At 45.9% G+C, this 24,301-nt stretch overlaps 4 protein-coding genes across 4 annotated transcripts; 3 read left to right on the forward strand and 1 right to left on the reverse strand.

The window, feature by feature from the left end:
- The first annotated feature begins 3,277 nt into the window (after nt 1-3,277).
- p4hb (prolyl 4-hydroxylase, beta polypeptide) lies at nt 3,278-16,282 on the forward strand. Its single transcript, XM_079729199.1, has 11 exons — nt 3,278-3,598; nt 5,157-5,363; nt 6,678-6,811; nt 7,311-7,448; nt 8,957-9,061; nt 9,224-9,349; nt 9,795-9,995; nt 10,464-10,584; nt 11,441-11,622; nt 13,518-13,634; nt 14,577-16,282. The coding sequence occupies exons 1-11, from the start codon at nt 3,460-3,462 to the stop codon at nt 14,637-14,639; spliced, it is 1,533 nt and encodes a 510-aa protein (XP_079585325.1). The 5' UTR covers nt 3,278-3,459; the 3' UTR covers nt 14,640-16,282.
- Nucleotides 16,283-16,939: 657 nt separating this feature from the next.
- Nucleotides 16,940-18,739, forward strand: ppp1r27b (protein phosphatase 1, regulatory subunit 27b). Its single transcript, XM_079758747.1, has 3 exons — nt 16,940-17,312; nt 17,514-17,664; nt 18,055-18,739. The coding sequence occupies exons 1-3, from the start codon at nt 17,114-17,116 to the stop codon at nt 18,176-18,178; spliced, it is 474 nt and encodes a 157-aa protein (XP_079614873.1). The 5' UTR covers nt 16,940-17,113; the 3' UTR covers nt 18,179-18,739.
- A 931-nt stretch (nt 18,740-19,670) lies between these two features.
- Nucleotides 19,671-20,628, reverse strand: anapc11 (APC11 anaphase promoting complex subunit 11 homolog (yeast)). Its single transcript, XM_079728766.1, has 3 exons — nt 20,491-20,628; nt 20,208-20,328; nt 19,671-19,957 (listed from the first exon to the last, which is right to left on the reverse strand). Exons 2-3 carry the CDS (start codon nt 20,314-20,316, stop codon nt 19,812-19,814), a joined length of 255 nt encoding a protein of 84 aa, XP_079584892.1. The 5' UTR covers nt 20,317-20,328; nt 20,491-20,628; the 3' UTR covers nt 19,671-19,811.
- Nucleotides 20,629-20,915: 287 nt separating this feature from the next.
- On the forward strand, nt 20,916-23,947 carry LOC307092019 (THO complex subunit 4-A-like). The gene is made up of 6 exons (XM_079758878.1): nt 20,916-21,202; nt 22,202-22,360; nt 22,450-22,597; nt 22,832-22,898; nt 23,013-23,223; nt 23,522-23,947. The coding sequence occupies exons 1-6, from the start codon at nt 20,987-20,989 to the stop codon at nt 23,534-23,536; spliced, it is 816 nt and encodes a 271-aa protein (XP_079615004.1). The 5' UTR covers nt 20,916-20,986; the 3' UTR covers nt 23,537-23,947.
- Nucleotides 23,948-24,301: the final 354 nt, after the last annotated feature.

The raw sequence follows: 24,301 nt of genomic DNA on the forward strand, positions 1-24,301 counted from the left end.
GCGCATTGAGTAATCAATGTGCACAGGTCAAACCAGCCATTTCCAATCACAGTCAGGAAGAGACCTCCTGCATGGCAATATCACCAAGCGCCATGTTATCAGCATCTACAAACCATACACTAAACCGGCTTTCAACACCACCACCTATTCCTGTGTTTGGCGGAGTCGATCTCTCCGTGTGTGGTGTGTGGTGAAGGCTGGTTTAACCTGTGCACACTGATTACTCAATGCCCAACAGGTGTGAAGCCTCACCCAGCCCCAGAGTCCAATCAGAATCAGCCAGGTGAGGCTGATTAAACCAACCAGAATTCACAAACACTCCATACTAATCTAATCTTAAAAATAATTTCCATAAAAGTATCCCCCCCAGTCAGAACAACCTTTGGCTGTAATTAAAGCTGTGTGTTTTTTCAGACAAGTCTCTACCAGTATATGCATTTCAATGTAATTTTCTTTCTGAGGAATGAAGTCAGGTTGGATGCTGTCTACGGCTATTTTGAAGTGTTGCCACATACTCTCAATTTGATTGAGGTCCAGGCCTTAGCTGGGCCATTCCCCAGCATTCAGGTTTTTAAACATTGGCTGTGTGTGAAGGGATCAGTCGACATGCTATCCCTACCACAACAGCATGCGCCCATCAATATTGTCTCATTGTCCATGATGCTGTTTGCATACGCTAAGAAAAGCCTTTTAGAAAAAGGTGTGTTTGTTTTGTGATTATTACAGGAAAATTGGCTTCTTTATTAACCTCAACAGTGAGTTGCACAAGAGCAGGGACTTTTATTTTAATTACGTAGAATATTATGCTGCAATCACTACACAATGCAAATTCAATCCATTTGAGTCCATACCAAATGTTGTAATCAACCAACACATGTTTGTAAATGTTTACAAAAGTTAAGGCAGTTTAACCTTGGGTCATTCTGTGTAGCCGAGAACTCAGTCAAACGTCTTCTGAAATCAACTTGTTTACTTTGCATGTGTTTGTTCAATGTTTATAAACATTAATGTTCAATGTTAATTAACATTTACCTTCAATGGTAATTAACATTGAACAAACATATATCAAGTAAAAGTGCAACACATACAAAGTAACATACACACATACAAGTAAACTAAGTTGATTTCAGAAGAATTTCACTTATTTTTCTGCAAAGCAGAATAACCGGTGAAATCAGCGCACAGGTTTAACGACACCTTGAGCCTAATGGCTCAGAGTACGTTTGAGGGGTGGTGTGATCCCTTTCATTGTGGCTGAGCTATAACCTCCATTCTACAAAGGCTGAGAGACAAGCATTTTCTAAATCAAAGCATGTAAGCTTTTCAGCTTACCCTGACTTGACCCTTTGGGTCAAGTCAAGAACATGCACACCCTGGTTGAGACTTTACTCCAGTAGTTCTCAGACAGAGAGGCTGTTTGAGGTACTCTGTGTGGATGCACACAGGGGACTCAGGGTAGTCCCGACACGTCAGCCTAAGACTTTGTGACCAAGTCGATGCAGACTAGCAGGTTTGAAAGCGAGATGATGTGGCACTTATCAACTGGCTTATCGCAGTGGTCCGTGTGCACACACACACAAATGAGTCAACACACCTTGCACAACTTGAAACGTGATTCAGAGACTGATATGATTGTAACGAAAGCAATTGATATCCTAAAGATCCTTACAGCACCACACTTACTGAGCGTGAAAGTGCTTCAAGGTCTACTGAACATTCGTGTTGAATTCAGCTTTTGAACCAATTCATTATGTTGACAATGCAGGAGACACTTGATTATGATCATTCAGATATTAGCAGGTTGCGTACTGTTTTTAAACAGAGGAGAACACCCACTCATTATTACTCTGCTTGATATAGAGAGCATGGACAGAGAACATGTGCCATTCTGCCATTGGCAGATGAATCTGTTCTCTTTATTAACCTCAAGTACTGCACAGGCCCCTGCTTTACAGTTGGCATGGCAACAGCACGTGGAACCTATTTGACCAATTTAAATGGACAAGAAGGATGTACATAATTCTCTTTCTCACACGCGCGCGCGCACACACACACACACACACACACACACACACACACACACACACACACACACACACACACACACACACACACAGAGACCCTCACTCTTAAAATTTGTCTAACAACCACATTGACCAAAACCAGATGACAACAGCAAATTAAATTTGTCTTGTTTCCAAGACTACGTGTCACTAAAGGACTCACTAAAGAATCTCAAACGAGATATGAGCTAGTTCCTCATGACTGCTGAGCGACAGCGCTAAGGGTAGCATTCTTAAAATGTACATTTAGAACATGACCAGCATTAGTGTTGCTGTCACTGTTTTAATGGCAAGAGAGCTGTTTATTGGCTCTATGGCTAATTTAAACATTCCACTCCTTTCCATGTTTTCGACCATATTCCCAAATAAAGGTCAGTTGGAAGAAGGTTGTGTTGGTAAGGCAGTATATACATAAGTATACATTGGGTGTGATAAATAGAACCATTTACTCCAATGTCATGCATACATGACATTGCCCTTCTAATGAAACAGCCATTTTTTGCGTTGATGCGCAAGTTCTCCTTTTCTTCTTCCCTTTCTTGGTATTTTATCATTTTCTCTCGGTTCATGACCACCAACTGCAACTGATCATGGGTTTGGACCATTAGATAGGCATCAACCTCAAAAAAAAGAAAAAAAGTATTGAATTATAAAAAAATATAATTTAAAAAAGAAGAAAATATATATATGAAAAATGTACATGTACGTACATAGAGTGTGATTGAGTCCTGCATAGGCCTTTAACCAGGTTGTAACAATTTATTCACTTATATTCATTCATTCGTTCAAGTACAACATGTTTTTAGATTCTTTAAAGATGTCTGCCTGTTCAAAAACGATCCCATTACTGTTGCCAGATATTCTAATTATATTATATTTTACAAGATTTGATGTAAGCCAAAGGCGTACCTTTGAAATTGTTGCTTTATTTTAATCTATAAATCTATGCTCTGCGTGATCCCACTTTCCTCGGAAGGAAAGCCAATCCCAATTATTGCACATATTAAATAATACATTTCGTTGGTGTCGTTTCAAAGTACGTTTTTTTTGTCAAATTATTTTTTTTTGCAAGACCCAGCTCAATCCTGGATAAATCCGCCATGGACATGAAGGAAAAACAAAAGACGAGCGCGTCACTGATTCACTTCCAGGTACACTCCGCCGCGATCCAGTCACATTTCAACACGAACAGCTTGCGACCTGATAAATGCGCATGCGCACCACAGCTGACCCCTCCGGTTCATGCGCGTAATGCCACGTTAGTAGCGGCAGACACAAGACACTAGCTTCACTTGTAACTAAAAGAAGGGGAAAACACCGACCAAGTGAAACTCCAAGTCCAAACACTCGCTGTCTGTTGTTCATTTTTTCCTACTATAGCTTCTCGGCAGCAACTATGTTCAAGCTTTTTCTACTGTGCGCCCTGGCTGTGGCCGTCAGATCCGAAGTCCCCGAGGAAGATGACGTTCTGGTGCTAAAGAAAAGTAACTTCGAGGAGGCATTGCAAGCGCACCCCAACATCCTCGTTGAATTCTGTAAGTGATGCATATACATATACATTCATTGTCTACCCAGTGCTTAATCGATGGATCTACTGCTTGGCTGAACGTGCCTAAATGGGTTAGTGGGTGCTGATAACTTGGAGTGTGACAAGTTGCAGCCGTCGTAGCGCCGAGTTACGCGTCGTTCATTGAGCCAAAAAGTTGCCTCTGGATGTTTTGGGCACAATATGTTGAGTTGTAGGGGCTGATCCTTCCAGCTAACAGCTGATCGTCCCTGGAACACGGCGGGTACGACCCTCGGTGGTTCAGCACAGCCGGCTAGCGGTAGCCCTCACATAGGCGCAGCTCCCTGCTGGAGGCGATGCTTTTTACGGCCTGTAAAGCTGCTCATATTTTAGTATTTTCATGTGTAGCTTCGTCGTGCATAAAATTGAACCCTTTGCACATTATTGCGAGAACGCAAACCAAACAGTCTATCGGTTCACCATCCGTAATGCTTGGGAGGATTTTGCGCGAAAGATTAATACGACATTGTTCCAATGGGGAGCTTCGTTTCACTGCTGACTGGTACAGGCAGTGTGTTTTGTTGCGATTCAGAGTGTGTGAGCGCTGCCACTTGTATTTCTTTCTACGACGTGAAGTGGCCAGTGTTCAATGCGTCTTAACTGTGACGTTGGTTCAATATAAAATTGATGTTAACGGTTTACTGTCGATTTCAGTTAGAACTGCACTTTAACTCTAGCGTCTGTGTACAGCTTTCACTCATGGAATGCGTGTTTGCAGAAGGCCCGATCCATGGCACGACAGTGTAGTGTCACTGTTAACCAGCTCTTCCAGGCCTTGCGCCGATACTGACCATTTGAACTTTAGGGGAGGGATGCACTTTGGTTCCGACTCTGTGTTGCTCAGGCGGGCGGGCCCTCGGGGAAGGGGGTGGGGTGGTTGGGAACTAGGATGACGTGTACTTAGCAAAACTTCCCATGTTGATTGCATTTCAAGCAGGTTTAGTTGCTGACGTGTTGCACACAATTTGGAGTTCTCCCAGGCATGTAGGCCCTAAAATACAGTGAACAGAAATGTTCATGTGTGTGAAAAACATTGATGTGTTTTGACTTGACGTGGCTCTTATCGTCGTTTCACTGAATAAGTATGCAGTGTGCATTATTTCACTTCATAAGAGCATTACCATTCATTGTGTTGCATTTTGAATCACTTTTGATTAGACCTATATTAAGGAGAATGTTAATCGCCTCATATTGCTGAAAACAGTAATGCATTTTCTATATTTGGAAATGTACTACTGAGCTGAAGAGACATACTACCTCTTTCTAAGAAGAAAATTTGATCTCTATTACACGGCTGGCACTAAAATAAAGTCGAACTAGTATACCGTAATTAAACAATAACAACTTCGAATAAATGAAACATAAATGCATTTATCCTGTTCTTCTACGTTTAAATTGAGATACCATCACCCTCTAGGCCTCAACGTCGGTCCTAACGACGCCATAACACTCTTCATAGTGCCCGGTGCCGAAGCGGCCCTTTCTCTCGTCCTCTGTGACTGATCCTCTTGTCTCCCACCCCTCAGATGCCCCATGGTGTGGCCACTGCAAGGCCCTGGTGCCGGAGTACGCCAAGGCCGCCGGCATGCTGAAGGCCGAGGGCTCGGCCATCCGCCTGGGGAAGGTAGACGCCACGGAGGAGACGGAGCTCGCTCAGGAGTACGGCGTGCGGGGATACCCCACCATCAAGTTCTTCAAGGGCGGGGACAAGGAGGCGCCCAAGGAGTACTCAGGTAGGCCCTTTGTCTTTTAAAGCCGACTGAATTATATCATTTACATTGAGGGCATTTAGCAGACACTTTTATCCAAAGCGACTTGCATTAAGTACATTTGTCAGAAGAAAGCAAAGCAACAATATATAACTGTCGGTACAGTAAGGATGTTCATAGAACCGAGTGGCAAGCACTAACAATCGCTAGCTTAACCCATCCACCGTATGCAACAAAGATAGCTAGGATAAGATGCTACGCAATGCTAAATAAAAAATAGTGAAAGGACGTACAACATACAATAAGTGTGTATATTAAGTGACAGGACGTACAATAAGTGCGTACATTAAGTGACAGGACGTACAATAAGTGCGTACATTAAGTGACAGGACGTACAACATACAATAAGTGCGTACATTAAGTGCGAGGACGTACAACGTACAATAAATGCCTGAGGGGGGTTGCAGGGATGCAGGGGGGGGAAGCTATAGTCCAAGTGAACTCGTAGTGGACGGTGAGCTACTCTTGAGGACAGCTGTGACTGTCATCTCTGTGGACAGATGTGATTAGGATAAATCCCAGTTTATGCTTATGTGGGACAAGCACTGCAAAGCGTGACCAGGACACCTCTGCAGGTTTATTCTCAGACGGGATTTATTTTATTCTGGTCTTGTAGCTCACGCGAAAGAGTGACGCATGTGTCGGCCAATCTGTGGAGGGGCCCCGGCAGTCAGGAATGCAGCTGGAGCCCCCTCCTCCACAGCCATTTCCCCCACCATGCGCTGGGCTTGCCCTACGATGAGATGTGCAGTTCCTCACGTCGTCGCCTCTCCACTCGCCCGCATGGCTCAGGGATTGTGGTTTAAGGGGCGGGAGGGGAATACTCTGGGAACGCTGGGCTGTGGAGGACTTCCCTGACTCCCATCCAGCCTCCAGCACTTTCTACACGTTTTGCTGAGTTGCCCCCCCCCCCACCAGACGAGTGGCCACCATGTGGTTCAGTTTTTATTTTTGGGAACAGCTCTGTGTCAGGCCGTCATGGCTACATTACAGTCACGCGTTTATTTGTTTATTTTTATCCGTAGCGCGATTTGTTGTTTTGCCTCCAAAGCCCATTTGGGGCTCGCCCCTTCTGCAATAAAACTTTTGTTTGTATACCTACATTTGCTTTGATTTATAGTCCCTGGGTCATTTGTTTAGGTGCTCACCTTTTTTTTTTAATTTTTTTAATTTTATTTATTTTGTTAGTTTGCTATAATCTGTATCCAACTGTTTTTCCGATGACTGACTTTCTTTTGTGTTGGTCTCTCCATGTCGTATGACTTTGTTGGAGTGCAGCGGGCAGGCAGGCCGACGACATCGTCAACTGGCTGAAGAAGCGCACGGGTCCAGCTGTGACCGCCCTGACCGAGGTCACAGAGGCCGAGGCCATGATCGCCAACAACGAGGTCGCCATCATCGGCTTCTTCAAGGTAAGCCTCCTCAGAGTTGCTGTCACTCTACCGGTTGGGTAAACAGGTAGGGTTAGATGTTGTGGGCGGCATGTGGCTCAGGAGGTAGAGCGCATCGGCTTGTAACCGGAAGGTTGCTGGTTTGATCCCCGGCTCCTCCTAGCCGAGTGTCGAGGTGTCCCTGAGCAAGGCACCTCACCCCGACTGCTCCTGACGAGCTGGCTGTCGCCCTGCAGGGTCGACACCGCCGTCGGTGTGTGAATGTTTGCGTGAATGGATGAATGTTAGGCAATATTGTGACGCGCTTTGAGTGGCCACTGGTTAGAAAAGCGCTATATAAATGCAGGCAATTCATCATTTGTGCTTTGTTCAGTTAAAATGCTAATTTTCTATCTCTCTGAAAGCTTTTGCGATGTTTTGATGGCTACCTGCATGCATTACATGTTCTGTCCTTAAGGTGAAAAATAAATGGATTCTTTGAAAAGCAGCATTGTGTTTATCAGCTGTCTCTGTGTTGAAGGATGCCGAGTCTGAAGACGCCAAGGCTTTTGAGCGGGCTGCAGAGTCCATTGATGAAATCCCCTTCGCTGTGACCTCTGATGAAGCCATCTTCTCCAAGTTTGAGGTGTCCAAGGACGGGATTGTTCTCTTCAAGAAGGTGGGTCATTAAAGAGAATGTATGCGCTATACCAATTGTAGATCAACCAATGTTTATCTACAGACCAAAGAATTACCAGTATTCATTTTTATGTATTTTAATATATACAATTTTGACATCCACTTGTCCACTGCATACCTCCAAACCAAGAGCCTCTTTGACAGCTCATAAAACGCCTTCCCTATCTGAAGCAGAGGGCTCTCTTTTAAAAGGAAATGTGGTTCCTTTCCAGGTTGACTGTGAATCGCATTCCCCACATTGATTACCAACGACGTGATTCAGTCAAATGATCCACCTGTCAAACAAGAAGCATGGCTTTTATTATCTTGGCGTAAGGTCTTCCTCTGTAGACTGCATTTTGTTTTATGGCTTTTGGACTTGTTGTCAAGGCCGGTCATGCGATCCTGTTGACCTCGTATCGGTAACCACTACATCCCACTGGTGCTAATCTGAGCAGTCCCTTCTCTCTGGCGATCTCTGCCACTTATTTATTGACTTGTCGGTAACATGATTAATTGCACTTTCACAAGTGTCCACATGTTTGGCCGTTTTAGTTATGAATTACAATGTTGTTTATAGATCTCTACTCAATGTTGGTGTCTTCTGGCCAGGAAATAGTTAACTGATGATGTACTGCTTGTATAATTTGTTTTTACCTTGCATCAGGCTCACCCACGATGGCAGAAAAAAAATGGCCTTCTCCTAATTTATGTTTAGTGAGTAGGTCGCAGAGGTTCTGTATTAAGGGTCCGATGAGTCAATCTAGACCTGTCATCGTCATCACTAGTACCCCGTTAAAAGTCAATCTTATTTGACTTTCCTGTAATGTGTTTTATATAAACCACTCGGGATTTATGTTAACAACCAAGGCCTGTCTGTAAATTTGCACTTGTTCCAACCTGGTCTAGTGATGGCCTTGCCAGCGCTATTCTTGACCACGGATACAATTATTCATCCCAGTTACCTAGTGACCACTTTGTGTTTAGCTTTTCGGTAATTCTATGTCGGGTTCTGGAAACTGCTGACATAATTGACACAAGCTTAAAGCTGGATTAAAGTTGTTTATTTTAGATTAATATATTTTTATATTTATTGCAGTACTCTTCCTACATCCCAACAGCAACCAATTAATCAAATGCTCCGACAAAAATAGGAGAAAATCTGGTCTGTGGCGCTTACAAGCCTGTAATAAGCTTGTCCAATCATTCCATTCGGCCTGAATGAAATGATGGCTTACAGTCTATACATGTCTGGCTCCCTGCGCACACTCTGCTCTCATTGTGAATGCCTGTAGTCTTCAACAAGGCTAGGCAGACATATTGCTAAAACCAAGATTTGGGGGAGTGGACTTATATTTCTTTGGTTGAATTATTAAAAAACCTAGCTTACTTTAAAAAAACCTAGGTCTAATTTGGAGGCGGGCTCCTCCAAACGACCAATCCTAACGTTAATGTATCATTTCATGATTTCGGTTTCTAACCTAAAGTGTCCCACTGTGTTTTCTCCAGTTCGACGAGGGTCGCAACACCTTCGACGGAGAGATGACCAAGGAAAACATCCTGGCCTTCATCAAGACCAACCAGCTGCCCCTGGTCATCGAGTTCACCGAGCAGGTAACGGCTTGGTCCAGCCCTGAAAATGAACTGCAAAAAAAAAATCACCTGGAATCCCGAAGTCTTTTGTTGAGTCCACTTAGGATTAAAGCTGGGTCCAGCCGTCTGTCTAATGGCCGGGTGGAGTGTTGAATTAACGTTTATTTTGTTTCTTTGTTGCAGACCGCCCCCAAAATCTTCGGAGGAGAAATCAAGTCCCACATCCTGATGTTTGTGCCCAAGACGGCCGCTGACTTCCAGGACAAAATGGACGAGTTCAAGAAGGCCGCAGAGGGCTTCAAGGGCAAGGTAATGAGCATTACAATTACATTACATTTACATCCAAACACAATGCCTCTTGTCATTGCTGGGCTTTTGGTCTAGGCGCCAACTTTGCTGTTTTATAGTGGCAGCGGTCAATGAAAATTCTTCTCCTTCAAAAATAATTCTTTGAATACTGCTTTTCCGTGTTCGGTTGACTCTGTCTCTTCGTGAACACGTTAGAATGCAAACTGTTACCAGTGACCGAATCTTTGATTGTCGTGCGTAAGTGAGGTCGACAGAATGAATCACTCCCAGGCTTAATCTCGGTCTCGCTCTCTCCCTCAACTCCAAAAACGAACGGGTGAACGCAATCACACATGACCGATGACCCTAAACCCGGTGAACACGCCCCCCCACCAAAAGCGCAGCGAGTCATGTAAAAAAAACAAACTAAGACCCACCTCCCGGCTCGCTCTCTTTCCCCCCCCAGATCCTGTTCATCTTCATCGACAGCGAGGTGGAGGACAACCAGCGCATCCTGGAGTTCTTCGGGCTGAAGAAGGAGGAGTGCCCGGCCATCCGCCTCATCACCCTGGAGGACGAGATGACCAAGTTCAAGCCCGACAGCGAGGTCATCAGCGCCGAGAGCATCACCGCCTTCTGTACGCGCTTCACCGAGGGAAAGCTCCGGGTAAGACCGCATCCCCCCTCCCCCGCTGAACCCGTCCGTCCGCCTCGCTCATAGATCTCTGAACGCCACCGGCCTAACCTCCCTGTGATGTTCGCTGGGCGTTAGTCAGAGGAAAGGTGTTGTTCTTCCCATAAGTTAATTGCAATATGCAATTGCGTAAGATTTTATTTCATTTATTTATTTATATCTACCACTGTCACTGATTTTTTTTTATTATTTTTTTATATGCAATGTCAATTATGTGCCATATTGCTCACATTTTATTTGGTTGACTCTTACGGTCTGTCCATTTTGTTGGTCAATAGTACCCATTATAGTACCCAAAAGTATCCATTTATCGATATAAGACGTCCTATTCCCGGGAGACAGGCGACTCAAACGTGGGCTTCTGAAAGGGTTGTTAATGTATAGTAATTGATCATTGTTCTTGTACTAACGGTTCTGTACCACTCTTCCCACCCCCCCCAGCCCCACCTCATGAGCCAGGACATCCCCGAAGACTGGAACAAAACCCCCGTCAGCGTGCTGGTGGGCAAGAACTTCGAGGAGGTCGTCTTCGACCCCACCAAGAACGTCTTCGTCGAGTTCTGTAAGTAGTTGTGCAATTTAATGAGCCTTTGTGAATGTTTAAATGGGCAGCCGATCTAGATGGATGGATGGATAAAAATAACCTTGACCTTCTCCTCGAGTCTAGCCTATAACAGACCAGTATTTCCTGGTGCACTCGGGTTGATCCCAGGTTATAAGGTGGTCCGTAGCGGGAAATCTTAGCCTTATGCAACCGGTACCATAGGCCCGTCTCCAACAACACCCACACACAAATATGTAATGTGACACTGCAAAACAAAGGTTCGCCTGTGTTGTCAGTGCTATACTTTTTTCTATATTTAAAGAACTATTAAAAGCCTTTTTATACGGCTGTTTGGTGCTTACCGTCAGACAGGCATGGCAGCGGCTGGCTGTATAGCCTGGCCAATGAGGGGGGGGACTTCTAGTTCCCCCCCCCCCCATTGGCCAGGCTATACGGCCAGCTAAAGGATAAGGTGGGTGTTAGGCAGAAGGCATGTGCCAGGGCTGTGCATGCGGCCATCGGCAGCAAGGGGCACGGTATGGCATCTCATTTGAAGGAATTCATGTTGGGGTAGGACGAGTTTGAATTCTTAATCTCCCGTTGCATCGCTCGATCTCAAATTAAAGATTTGAGTGATTTTGCCTAACTGGGTTTACTGCCCTTTTCTTAGGATGAAATTCTTAAACGTAAAAGGATTGTGAACGTCAATTAAATCATGGCATGGTTTGTTTTTGTTCCCCTGTTAAACCCCTTTTCCATGTACAATTACAACATTGTCAATGTTCTCGCGTCATGCAGTCTCGCGTCATTACAACATTTACCATGCAACGGTACCTTGGCTTTGGATTGACTCTCGCTCCTCCCGGGCCTCCAGATGCACCATGGTGCGGACACTGCAAACAGCTGGCCCCCATCTGGGACCAGCTGGGAGAGAAGTACCCAGAGGGCTCCGACACCATCATCGCCAAGATGGACTCCACGGCCAACGAGATCGAGAGCGTCAAAGTGCACAGCTTCCCCACACTCAAGTACTTCCCTGCAGGAGACGAGCGCAAGGTCAGTGCTTCCCCCAAATCCCCCCTCCCCGTGGGGACGGGCCTCTGCCTTCACTCTCTGCTGCCCTGTTGGGACGCTATACGGCTGCAGAGCTAGTGGGATACATGGCTAAACTGAGAGTTTTATGTTCTATCCATTGGGATGGAAAAAAACGCACAATTTTCACACAATTAGAAAAATACATTTTGGACTTTTTCATAGTTAAGGAATTGGACACAGGGACAATTTCCAAAACTCCCATATTCCAGGTCCTTTAGTAATGAGCCAGAGGCATCAAATGAAATCCATTCTGACAATTTGAAGTCTTTCTGGAGGCTGTTCCTTGCAGAGCGGGCAGTAGACACCCTGATAATCACGTCTTTAGTTCCCCTCTTCAGATCGCCGTAATTCGGAGCGTGAATATCTATCTTGAGTAGCCAATATCTTTCAACCTTAAATGCACAACCTCAGCGCATCATATCGCTGTAAGTTTCACTCTCAGTTCTGACCTCGTTCCTGCCTAGCGGTAAACATTGTTAAGCCGGTCGAACAAGGGTGGACTCCCACCAAGGCCAACCAGTAAACCATGGCGAGCTAACCTATCCCTAGTTTCAACCACAATGGAACTGGGAAGACGATCATAACAATGGAAGCACACATTTATCAGAACCACCAAAACACGACTACCTTACTAATGCAAACCTTGGCCCGCCTGGAGCTCTGTCGTTAATTAGTGGGCTATGAGGGGTCAGCTCTAGTCCGTAAGTGGAACCCCTTCAGGGGCGACTCTTAACACGCGTTAACAGCTGAACTGTCCGGCCTCGTGGTGTAACTTTGTACGTCTAGATGCCCGAGCGGTGACGTCCCTCTCATAGGGCCGTTCATTTCGGACTCCCTCCCACATCGCAGCGTCTCTCGGTGCTCCGAGCCGACGCCGTCTCCCGTCGGCCCGTTGCTTCTGTCTCGCTGGAGCGCTTCTTAACACTGGACCCTGAGCAGCGCTTGGATATGAACCACTGCTGCTGTTTTAAGTGTGGGGGTGGAGCGTGCCACACGGCTTCAGGCATGCAGAGGGAACTGGGTGAGGGCCAGGCCGGAATCTGGTGACACAGCGGTCCACGGATGGGACTTGCAGACCCACTGTTGGGGTCCGGTCGACTGAGGACGATTGAACGCATTGAAGGGCGAGTGAACCCAAAAATGAACGTATTCTGTGATCTTCAACATGGTCCCCGTCGCCGTTTTGTCGCTGCTGTTGAAATGAATGGTGTCATTCAGAAAAGAACGAGTGCACAATCCTTGGCTTTTCAACGGCAACGGCAACCAGTTTGTGAACGTCAATAGGGAAGTTCTCTTTCTGTAACGCTCATATTTAACGATTTTTAGTACAAAGGCTTAACACTTTATAGCTATATTTAGAAGGGTTGCGGTGTATGGGATACACCTGCTTTAAGTTCCCATCCCGTGGTTGATTCATAAACGTGTATTATAGCTTTAAGTTTCACTTATTGTATTACACTTTACCTGGAAATGCACTCCAATGCTACCAGAAATAGAAAGATGCCCGCACACTGCCCCAAACAACCAACTATAGAATGTCGCCCCAACGCCGACCTAAGTCCCGTCAACAGTCTTGTTTGGCAAAAACGGATCTGCCAAACACCAACGGGAACGGCCCACTAGCCCAATGCTAAAGCGGTGCAGTGGGCGGGTCGTAACGGGGGATTCGCTTACACTCGAGGTCTCTGATTAAATCTTTAACTGCCCACAGAGTTACCCCAAGTAACAGAATACGATTAACCTTCCTGTCTGCCAGAGATTCTCCTGATCTCCTTGATTTAAACAAGAATGACCCTGTTTGAGTAATTAGCGTGCCGTCTGGAGTTTGACCCATTTCCGACGCGTCCTCCCCACAGGTGATCGACTACAACGGAGAGAGGACGATGGAGGGCTTCACCAAGTTCTTGGAGAGCGGAGGCAAGGATGGCGGCGCGCCAGCGGGAGAGGAAGAGGAGGAGGACTTGGATTTGGATGTAAGGGAATCTCCACTGTCTATGTTTGGAGTTGGGTGTTGTTGCTGGCTGACCGGCACAGATGGTCATAGTAGTCATAGCAGTGAACTCCAAAACATCAGAAATTGTGTGATATTAATAAAGCCAAATATCGTATTGTACAAATATCCATAACTCTACTGCCCAGTCGTAAACATCTACACCACCCACTGCGGTTAGCTGATTGGCTGACTGAATGTCGTTCAGAGCCTAGCAGCCCAGTTCCACCGGTTCCCCAGTAATATCTTGAGGCAAAACCAGAGATGGCCTGTCACGGGATTTAAGCTGCCGTCGCCTGGTTTACAAGGGTAGGATGAACCCTCAAAAGAATGCAGCTGGAACGCTTCACATGGACCAAACCAAGATCATTTTATTCTTTAATTGGCGGTCTTCGTTTTGTGGTGGCTCAGCCGAAATCATATCCTCGGGCGGGGTAAAGTCTCCTAGCTTTACGCTAGCCCACCATTACTTCTCACCATTCCCAACACCAGCCCGCCCTTCGGCTCCTTCCCAGAGGTCTGATTGTGGTCTGTCTGTCCGTGTCTGTCTGTCCGTGTCTGTCTGTCCGTGTCTGTCCGTGTCTGTCCGTGTCTGTCCGTGTCTGTCCGTGTCTGTCTGTCCGTGTCTGTCTGTCTGTCTGTCTGTGTCCTCGTTGCTCAGGCCATGCAGACATGAGTGACAGGTGGCACTGATGGAGTGTGTCGTCTCTGTCATGTTATGATGCGGTGCAGAATCAGTTCTCCATTAACGGCTTAGCACTGCGTACATTTATTACAGCTGTCGGCAGAAGGGTTGTGGCTCAATGGTTCCACCTACTTAAGTTTCGCAGCACGCGGTGTCTTTGCAAGGCGTTCGAGACCCCCCCGCAAAAAAAACGTAAGAATTTTCTTTCAACTGACGTTTATATTTTGCCGCCTTTTCTAGGAGGATGGCGAGCAGGAGGAGGACTCAGACGGCGAGGGCGGCCATGACCACGACGAGTTTTAAGCGGTAGCCTGAGGAGAGACGAGTCCTGTGCCCCCACCCCCCCCCCCCCCCCCCTTACCCCTCCGCCCGATCAACATCACCAACCTCACCGCCCTGTGGGACTCCCCCCGTCCCGGGAACTCTGAAACACTTCCCCCCCCCCCCCCCCCCCCCCCCCCCCTTCAAACTTCCCCTCGCCAGCCCACACATCTGTGGGAGGGGCTGCGCTCAACCCCCCTACCCACCACGACGACCACCACCTCCACCACCTCCACCCTTAACTACTGGACGGGATTGTCTAGTCCTGCTACGGTGGGGGGGGCCAGACGGTGGATCAGTTTAAAAATGAAAAGCCCACCTCCCCTGAGACCTCGATGTCTTCTGTACCGAGTTATATGTTAGCAGTTTGCCGTGTATATTTTGAATCAAATGTAAAGAGAAAAACTGGCATTGTGATCCAACTGCAGAGGGTATAGTGTCACTTCCTGTCCCTCTATTTCCTCATCCCTTTGAAAGACGCCACCATCACCCGTCATCCTCCATTTTAAGTATGGGAGGGGCTGCCAATGTTCTCTTGCCTCTGGTGTAGACGAGGACCAGGGTTTGTGGAATGGGTCTCCAGAAGACTTGTCTCTCGGAGCACATGAGGGGCCGGGAAGGCCCCCTCGTTTTTTGTACGTGTAAACCTTTTTATTTGTAAAGCGATCACTACGATGAAAGCAAACCGTTTAGCACAACGATTCCCCTCGAAAGCAATACTGGGCCCCTGTAGTCAGGACCCGTGAGGCATTTGTTTTCATCCATTCCTTTGACGTTTTTTTTTATTTTTTTATTATTTGGTTTGTTTTAATGATTTCCGCACGGCTACCTTTTTAAAGCGGGGAGCAAGGCTTAGCTCAGAAGGGGGAGGGGGGGAGGGGTGGGGCAACAACATATTTTTATTTAATTATATTTTCTTAAATTTGTATTTTCTTTGGCTCATCATTGATTGCTTTGTGGCCAACGGGCCCAGAGGAGCCGCGATTGGTCCCGCTGGGCGGCAGGGCTGGCCTGACCTGAGGGGTACAGAAGCCCTCGAGGACCACACCCTCAGAACCTCGCGAGTGGAGACCCCCCCCCAACCCCTAAGCAGCCCGGGTTAGGTGGCACTGCGTTACCGCCAGTCAGAGATTCATTATGGTTACTGAAGGTCGCTGCTTTAGGAGGACCGCAGCCCGAGGGGGGGGGTAGGCAGGTCTGAGTCTGCGTCCACAGGGTCAGCCTCTGGCCAGGGAACAGTTGAACAGCCCCGACCCACACCCTTACTAAACCCAACCCATCCCTCTTGACTCTAACACCCCATTCTCTACTGAGGCGTGTGACCGTGTGTGTCTGAGTGCGTGAGTGTGTGTGTGTAGTATGAAGCCTGCCTTGCGGTCATGTGTATCCATGAGATGACTTGAATTGACAACTCTTGTAATGTCTTTTCTGGTCGGCCAGGCTTATGAATGTTTTCTGTTTGTCTTATTTTCTGTTTGGCAGTGAGGGATGGGCTGAGTGGAGTAGGGTGGTGGGTTTTTGAACCGCTATACAGGGGTGGGGATAAGTTTGACAAAGCATTCCAACTTGTTCAGTTTGATGTGGAAAATTGAAAATGGTGGCCAAATAAAAAAAAGTTGAACTTACCCGTGTCTTGAGGCTTTAGTTGATATACTTTTTTTTTTTTTTTCTCCCATTGAAAGCAAAATATAATTGAATAGAGTGCATCAAGAAAAAAGTAAGCATATTTTAATGGTTCACTTTGAACTTATGGTGCAACAAACTTCCTTCATATATTTTACGTTAAATATGTGAAAATGCAGAAAACCAAGGACATGATGAAACCGTTTTTCACAACCCTAATTCAGTGTTCCAGGTCATGGTGCAATACTTTCGATATGCTTAAAATGGCAATGTTGAAAACAATTTAAGTTGGTCATATTAGTATTCAATGTGGGGGCAAAGCTAAATTAAACCATTGCCATCCTTTGTGATTAGTCATATTTTTCTGAGATAGGACATGACTAAAGGCAACATGTGTTTGTTGCTCACATGGCTACGTGCGCTCTGGCATGGGCAACATCTGGGGGTGGGAGTTGCTATGTGGGCTTTGTGTTGTCATGAATCCAGATTTGATCTGTGTCGGGTTCAGTCAGAAGGGCCAATTAAAGGGCCCGCTCCTCTTTCAAACCCAGACACTCAATCAGTGGCATGCCAGGGTTTAAAAATAGCCCAGAAAGGGTATATAGGGGTCTAGACAACAACCTTGGTCTTCAGACGGCTTCAGTGGATGTACAGAGCGCACACAGCAACAGAACTAAGGAGTTGGATATCAGGAGGGAAAAGCAGCAAAAAGGCTTCTGCAGTTCATTCAATAGGATACAAAGCTGACTACAAAAACGGCAAGGATACTTCCGCCGGGTACAAAGGACCTCCCGACGAGGAAGTACCACCAACGTCCGTCTTTATCTCGAACCATGGGGATCAAGAATTGTTCCAAGGAGTGTGCGGTACCGAAGACCAGCTCGGCAGAGGAGTCCCTGAAAACCGCCCCCCGCAATGTGCACTTCCCCAACGACGTGGTGTTCCAGGACTGTGTGAGACACGGGGAGCTGGAGAGAATCGGCCCCTTCATCCGAGGCAGGAGGGTCAGCCTGGACACCATCTACCACTCTGGTAAGGTCCAAATGCAGCTGTTAAAAAAATAATAATTATCATAAAAAATGCATACATTACCCTGTCTTTAGATTTTGAACAGCTACATTTCAATCAATTGAGCCTTTCTGCTGATAAGCTAGAATAATCAACAAACTTTTGAAATGGCTTTTGGTATTAAGCGGGTCAATGGACTTAATTCCCATTGTTACCCATTCCTAGGCATGGCCGCCATCCATGAGGCGGTGCTGTCCGGTAACCTGGACTGTGTGATGCTTCTGATGAAGCACGGGGCAGACCTCCACCACAGGGACGAGGAGGGATGGACCCCTCTCCACATGGCCTGCAGCGACGGCTTCCCTGAAATCGCCCGGTGAGCATTTGCTCCAATTATTCACAACCAGAACAGAAAGACAGGCCAAAGGAATTCAAAAACACTGACAGAGATATTACTTGTATTGCCTGTATTGTCAAAGAACCTGTTAGTGCTCTGAGATTGAGGCCCATACTGGCACGTGTGTCCCTTGAGAAAGCACATATATGGTGAATGCATGTGAAGGGGACACACCATTGGCTGGTTCAGCCTCTTACGCCAGAGGTGAGAGAAGCTGAAATATCAGCTGCATTCTTGCATTCTGTTGACCTGCCCTGGGGTTTAAAGTAGGCCGTGTCACAAACCTAGACAACCGTCGTCGCTGCGGCGTGTAGAACCTGATCTCACCGTCCTCTTTTGCTTAGTGACGTCGCCCCTGTTCCCTTCTAGGTATCTCCTCTCGCTGGGTGCTGACCGGGAGATTCTGAACGAAAGTGGAGAGAAACCTGCGGACCTCATCGACGCAGCAAACGAGGAGTTGCTGGAGCTGTTTGGGTTGGTAGCGGGGGACTAAACCCCTGCTTTCATATGAACACCCAAGTCCTCGAATCGAGAGAAGACTGCTTCTATGTTCTGTTGACAGCCCTGCTTCAATAGACAGAGGTGGTGGGGCCCGGAGTGCCTTCATGCCCACTGCTTCGGGCCTTCAGCCCTGATAGGCGCAGGTTCAGCAATGTCTTCGTATGAAAATAAGACCAGCATGACTTGGAACCCTGTTAAGCGGTGGGAACTTTAGCTGGTACAAACCATCAACCATAACCAGGTCCATCTAGTTCCGTCTATTTGACATATTTATGCATAGAAATCTGGACCGATTTTTAACGTTTGAAACAGGAGAAGCCCCTTTTAGCTGGACTGCGTGTAATGACACGACACGACACCTTTTGTATGCTAAGGTTAGCAGAGGAATGGAATGCAAGGTCCTATTACAGCAAAGCATGTTACTGGTTTTGATGTAATGAATAAGAATCCTAATCCTCAAAACCTGCAGAGTGCTCTTGGTAAAAGACGATGTTTAGCTGTTCTTATTCACAAAGCTTTGTTTACTGTATTCTTTTTTACTTTTTTTAATAAAGCTGCCTGAAAACAAGTGAATACTGTATGACTATCTTCTACTTAAAATACACCATTTATTAAGCAACTACATAACTGTAAATATACTACAAAAAACGACTCCAATTGTTCAAGTACTAACATATGGGAGAATTGCACCCAGACCAACTGACCCACCGTCAGTAGGACTGGTGATGGCCATGGAGACCTGACTTCTTCATATCCTCCAGGACCAAGACACCTATGGAGGCAAGGAGCCGTGGTCCCCAGAACACTAGACGTCTACCCGCACATCACTTTACACCCCAATAGCTCCACCTGGAGTCAGGATTCTGTCATTTGCAGAGGGCGCCATGTTCCGAACTGCAATGAATTTGTTGGCAGCCTAACCAACTAATTTATTTTAATAGGACTTGGGTGGACTTCAGCTAAGTGTGAGTTTACTACAGTAGTTCTATTTAATCTGTGACATTAAGTATTCCACCATCATTAAATTTAACAGATTATTTAATAGCACTTGTTGTGCAGATGTTTTGTTTTACTGCAGTGCCCCCTATAGTTGGTTTAGTATTTTATAGTATTATATTTGAGTAACATTACTTCCAAACCATTCTCAAAGTCTGCAGTTTATAATTGTTACATTATAAATATACATTGTATATACGGGAGTCATAATTTCCAGTTGAGGTTAATGAAAATGTAAAAATCGAATTGTGAATCAGGATGACTCTAGGGCTGGAATGTCATGGCCCACCGGTTAGGAGCCTTGAGCCGGATGCCTTTCCCCCCTACCTGCTCCTTAATTTAACAGTCCCTGTAAGGCCCATTGGAAAAACATGGCTGCTAAATACTGTAGCTAGTGTGAGACAAACCCCTTATGTAATCATGTAAATCATGGCACAAGCATTTCATAGAAAATAAAGTATTTAATAACCAATTCAATTGGCCAGCATGATGCAAAGGCATGACCAATGCAAACCACAGGGATATAAAAACATACATATTTCTTTATACAATTCACTTGCAAAAGTGTCACTTCAGCTCAAGACGTCCTGTTCTCGGCAAGGCACTGCCACAGTGATGCTTGTGCCCAATCATTCCTTAAACTTCCATTCTTGCCGGCACATTGGACACTGTTGTTGGACCTGCTGAGAGTTGAGCCATTTGAGGATGCAATGCATATGGAAACAGTGGGAGCACTGGCCCCAGACCAGTGGACAATCATCCCCAGGAACCTTACCTGCAACATATTAGAACCAGCATTTTATATACATTTTACAGCGCTATATTGGAGCCTTTATGGACAATAATACGGGTCAATAGGCTGTTTTAGAGTGCTAATGTTCAATTCCCACAATTTACAAACATGTGCATTTCATCTAACGTTACGCAGATCAACATAAAGGTTACTGTTACTCCTTAAAACGGCTAGATATGTGCTGAACCATTCAATATGTGTAAAAATGTATACAGTAGTTATGTACACTTACAGTCTGGACAGCATCCATTGAATGACATCCTGCAGATCCCACAGTTCTCGTCGTTGGCCACCCACAACCAGGACGCCACGCCGTTCCACTGCTTGACTTTCACCTTCATCTCCCGTTTTGCCTACAAGAAAAGGCGAACGGTAGCAGAAGAAAAACACAACTTGAGCTATTCCCCAAGCTAGCATGCTAAGCCATGTAAACTGCTAACGTTATTGTCACTCTCATGAAGCACAACGATCCGGAAAGTGACTGAAATCTACCATGAGGTAGTCAGATGTATTACCTTGCAATGGTCACCACTGTTAGAGACGATACCTTTGTTAACAGTCAAATCTGTATGACATTTTGTTTTATTTTTTTAAATGAAACATAAATCGTGTTAAATGAAACATAACATGCAGTTTGGAGAACCGTAGAAGAAGAATCGAGCGCTGGGCAGTGAACCGGTGAGGCTGGCCCGCCGCTTAGCGGTGGCTCCGGGAAGTGAACCCGAAGGTTACAACTGAAAATACATAAGTGAAACAACTCTGATTCCAATTTTTAAAAATCACTTTTTATCAAACAACGATTTTGTCGTTTTTTTGCACATATTCCTCTTGTTTTACACCGTTCGTCATTGACTTTGTTGTTGATTCACTTCAACGGACGCTTACACCGGAAGTAGTCGCACATGTTTGTTTCGTCAATTCCGCGCCCTATTTAATCCACTTCCGTTTTCCATCACCGTTCCCCGATCCCGCCTTCATAACCCCTGGCTTCCCCACAGTTTGTCTAGAACCATGACAGACAACAGCAAGATGGACATGTCCCTTGATGAAATCATCAAGCTGAACAAGAAGGGAGGCGGCGGCGGCGGTCGAGAGGGCCGAGGCCGCGGCGGCGGTGGAGGCAGAGGATCGGGTCGCAGCGCTAACTCAGGCCGAGGCGGATCGGGGCCTACTCGGAGCCGAGGCAGCTTCAACCGCGACAAAAACAGACCGGCGCCCTACACACGGGTATGATAACGACGAGAAAGAAGCCCTAGGAGTTGATTTAACCTGTTGCGTTGTCAGCGAGTCGAGGAACGTGGTCGTTTTACGTTGAGGTCTGTTTGAAAATGGAGAAGAGTTGGGGGTGGAAGTGTGGAGAGCCCCTCCGGTGTGCCACGACGAGTTGCTCTCAAAACGAGCGGGCCGGGATTCGTAAATGTTATGGGCTTATTGTTTGACCCCGACGTCTGTGCATCGGGGGTCGGCCCTAAATATACAAGGCTACCTCAAGAGTATCGACGTCTGGCTGAATTGTTTGGATGGACACCAGAAGATTGGTCTTCCACAGAGTGCACGTTTTCTTTGTCAACACACCGCCGGAACGAGTTTCCCCGAGGCGGACATGCCGCTGGATAATTCGTTCCCTGGGTCGATAGTTCCGTGACATTTTCGTCGTGATTTCTGGGCTGTCGTGCGTGTTAAAAATCATTGAAACGTATCTTTATTTTCGTGGAACTTCGTACAAAATGCTAAAATTGGGAGCTGTTACGCAACATTTCGGAAACAAAATGGCGATTCGTTAAACGAGCGCATGGGCCTTTTGTCCCTTTCGGTTTTCGACACTGCACTGGTTCAAACCTGGTCCTGCTTCAACGTTAGGCTACGGACAATTCAAAAACCTGTTGTAACAGAAGAGACATTTGGTGTCTGCGACAGAAGAAGGCCCCCTTCCCCCCCCCAGGAAACTGGAACCTGGCTTTTCAAGCTGAGATGGGTCCTTCTGACTTTTGTTCCAACTTTGTTTGGGTAATGTTGACAAACACCTAAATGCGACATTTCTACTTTTATTTTAGTTGCTATTGTGCAGGCTTGCATTATATATATACCTAATGTATGATATGGCCCATTTATTTAAACATTTTTATGAAATCCATTTTCACCTCCAGTTTGCTGCCCCAGTAATGTATTGTGTATGACTACTTGAATATCTACTAACTCAAGCCACGTTTTCCTCTTTCTGTCCAGCCCAGAGAATTACCTGACAAATGGCAGCATGACATGTTCGAGGATGGTTCCGCCTCAGCTTCCCGCACATCGAGAAGTACAGGAGCAGCAAGGAGCGAAGACGGCGGAAAACTGCTGGTGTCAAACCTTGAATTTGGCGTGTCCGACAAAGACATCAAGGTAGAGGCCACAATTCAAAACAGCACTCACTGCGCCTTCGCTCGTGGACGTTTGCCTGGACCTCAGACGCTGATTTTGTTGCGTTTCAGGAGCTTTTCGCAGACTTCGGAGCGTTAAAGAAAGCGGCGGTGCACTACGACCGCTCCGGGCGCAGTCAGGGAACGGCAGACGTCCATTTTGAGACTTCAGCCGATGCAGTTAAAGCGATGAAGCAGTACAACGGCGTGCCCCTCGATGGTGAGGCTCTTCACACAGATTTTTTTTATTGTTTTCTTCTCTTGGATTCAGGCAAAACATTTGACGTTTCGTTTTATTAGTACAAGTTAATGGATCAGGATGTGATCAGGTATTCCTTCCTATGCCTACGATAAATCCTCACCCATTCTTTCCTTTGCGTACGTGTGTATGCTTGGCTTTGTCCACTCACAATTGTAGTTTATCTTTTAATGTCATTTTTTTTATTCTTTCTAGGTCGGCCAATGAAAATCCAGCAAGTTACCTCAGACCGTGAAGCGACTAGAAAGCCGTCCCCACAAAGGTGATTCTTGGTGCTTTCGGGTGTTTGTGTGCCGACAGTTTATATCCACTGTGGCCATAACGAAGCCCTTCCATTTTGCAATTCTCATCGGTTTTCCTCTCCTGCCTCCTACAGTCCCAGCGGCGGTTTTGACAAGGAGAGACTCGGCCGGCCCGCCAAGTATGAAGAGAGGGAACCTAGGGAACCCAGACAAGGTGGTCGCCGTGGAAGTTTCAAAGGTGGCCGCGGCCGTGGTGGTGGTGGCGGGGGTGGGCGTGGTGGTGGAAACAGGCCGCAGCTGTCAGCGGAGGAGCTCGACGCACAGTTGGACGCCTACAATGCCAAGGTATGGAGATGATGCGGGCCATGCCACGGTGTGTTAATGATGTGTGCATACAGCAGTCCATATGACTGTGCTGTATGCCTCAGTACGTTGGTTTCATATAATCGCTCAACTGGCTAATTGTTCAACGTGTTTTTAAAAATATGAATGTGCTGAATGTCTCAGTCCATCAACTGGGGCATGATTTCAAATGCCCAAGTACTAATTGTTTCAATTAATGTGTTGACTGGCTAATTGTTTTTAAAGAAATGTTTTCTTCTCAAAGGCATTATTAACGGTGGTCCTGACCTTCTCATTTCAGATGGAAACAAGTTGAATGGACTCTAAAACGTGAAGATGGGGCGATCATGATCCCATCAGTGGAAAATGTTGAATCAAATGGAACCCGAATTTTTCCTGATATTACGAAGCCATTTTAGTTTTTGGATCTTATTCCTTTTTGTACTATTTAAAAAAACAAAAAAACAACTTGTTCGTAGTTTAGTTGTATGATCTTCATCTTTATATTTTTATCCCCTGCTTCATCTTCCCATAGGCTCTTTATTTGAAGAGACAACTGTATTGAACTATGTGCTGCTTTTCAACTCTGTAATAAGGGCCGGACGGCGAAATACAACGACGCATACCGTTTTATGTAAATTGAATCGTGCGTGTCAGTTTTTTATGAGGGGCATTGTACAGTTAGCTGTTGTGCACATTCCTTGATCTGTATAAAATTTTGTTTTAATACACCGCATTTGAGTCTCTTTTTACATGTAGCATGCCTTGTATATTCAGATTTTAACTATAAGGCCTTAAAGACGGGTCATGTATAATACAAATTAATTAAACCAATTCAAACTCTTCATTACGGAAGTTCGGCAATAATGCGTCTCTTAATTGTATCCTCACCAGAAAGCTACTTTTTTTTTTTTTGCCAGTTATCTTGCCACTGCATTCCAAAATTGCTAAATGCTAAAGTCTTGCATACCTCTATTCCACTAATGATGCTTCACATGGATTCTGTCAAACACTGGGAAGCCAAAACGGTGTACGTCGCTTGGCATAAAAGCATCAGGTACTTCAGCGATGAATGTCGCGG

This window comes from Pollachius pollachius (assembly GCF_949987615.1).
Source record: "Pollachius pollachius genome assembly, chromosome: 2".
In the NCBI taxonomy this organism is placed as follows: Eukaryota; Metazoa; Chordata; class Actinopteri; order Gadiformes; family Gadidae; genus Pollachius; species Pollachius pollachius.

Excerpts from the sequence above, each read along its gene's own strand:
- p4hb (XM_079729199.1), top strand. The coding sequence starts at position 3,460 with ATGTTCAAGCTTTTTCTACTGTGCGCCCTGGCTGTGGCCGTCAGATCC. Across the intron at positions 5,364-6,677 it reads GGCGCCCAAGGAGTACTCAG|CGGGCAGGCAGGCCGACGAC; the intron begins GTAGGCCCTTTG and ends GTTGGAGTGCAG. Across the intron at positions 13,635-14,576 it reads AGGAGGACTTGGATTTGGAT|GAGGATGGCGAGCAGGAGGA; the intron begins GTAAGGGAATCT and ends CGCCTTTTCTAG.
- anapc11 (XM_079728766.1), bottom strand. The coding sequence starts at position 20,316 with ATGAAGGTGAAAGTCAAGCAGTGGAACGGCGTGGCGTCCTGGTTGTGG. Across the intron at positions 19,958-20,207 it reads CAATGGATGCTGTCCAGACT|GTAAGGTTCCTGGGGATGAT; the intron begins GTAAGTGTACAT and ends AATATGTTGCAG.
- LOC307092019 (XM_079758878.1), top strand. The coding sequence starts at position 20,987 with ATGACAGACAACAGCAAGATGGACATGTCCCTTGATGAAATCATCAAG. Across the intron at positions 21,203-22,201 it reads GACCGGCGCCCTACACACGG|CCCAGAGAATTACCTGACAA; the intron begins GTATGATAACGA and ends CTTTCTGTCCAG. Across the intron at positions 22,899-23,012 it reads AGAAAGCCGTCCCCACAAAG|TCCCAGCGGCGGTTTTGACA; the intron begins GTGATTCTTGGT and ends TGCCTCCTACAG.
- ppp1r27b (XM_079758747.1), top strand. The coding sequence starts at position 17,114 with ATGGGGATCAAGAATTGTTCCAAGGAGTGTGCGGTACCGAAGACCAGC. Across the intron at positions 17,313-17,513 it reads GGACACCATCTACCACTCTG|GCATGGCCGCCATCCATGAG; the intron begins GTAAGGTCCAAA and ends ACCCATTCCTAG. Across the intron at positions 17,665-18,054 it reads GGCTTCCCTGAAATCGCCCG|GTATCTCCTCTCGCTGGGTG; the intron begins GTGAGCATTTGC and ends GTTCCCTTCTAG.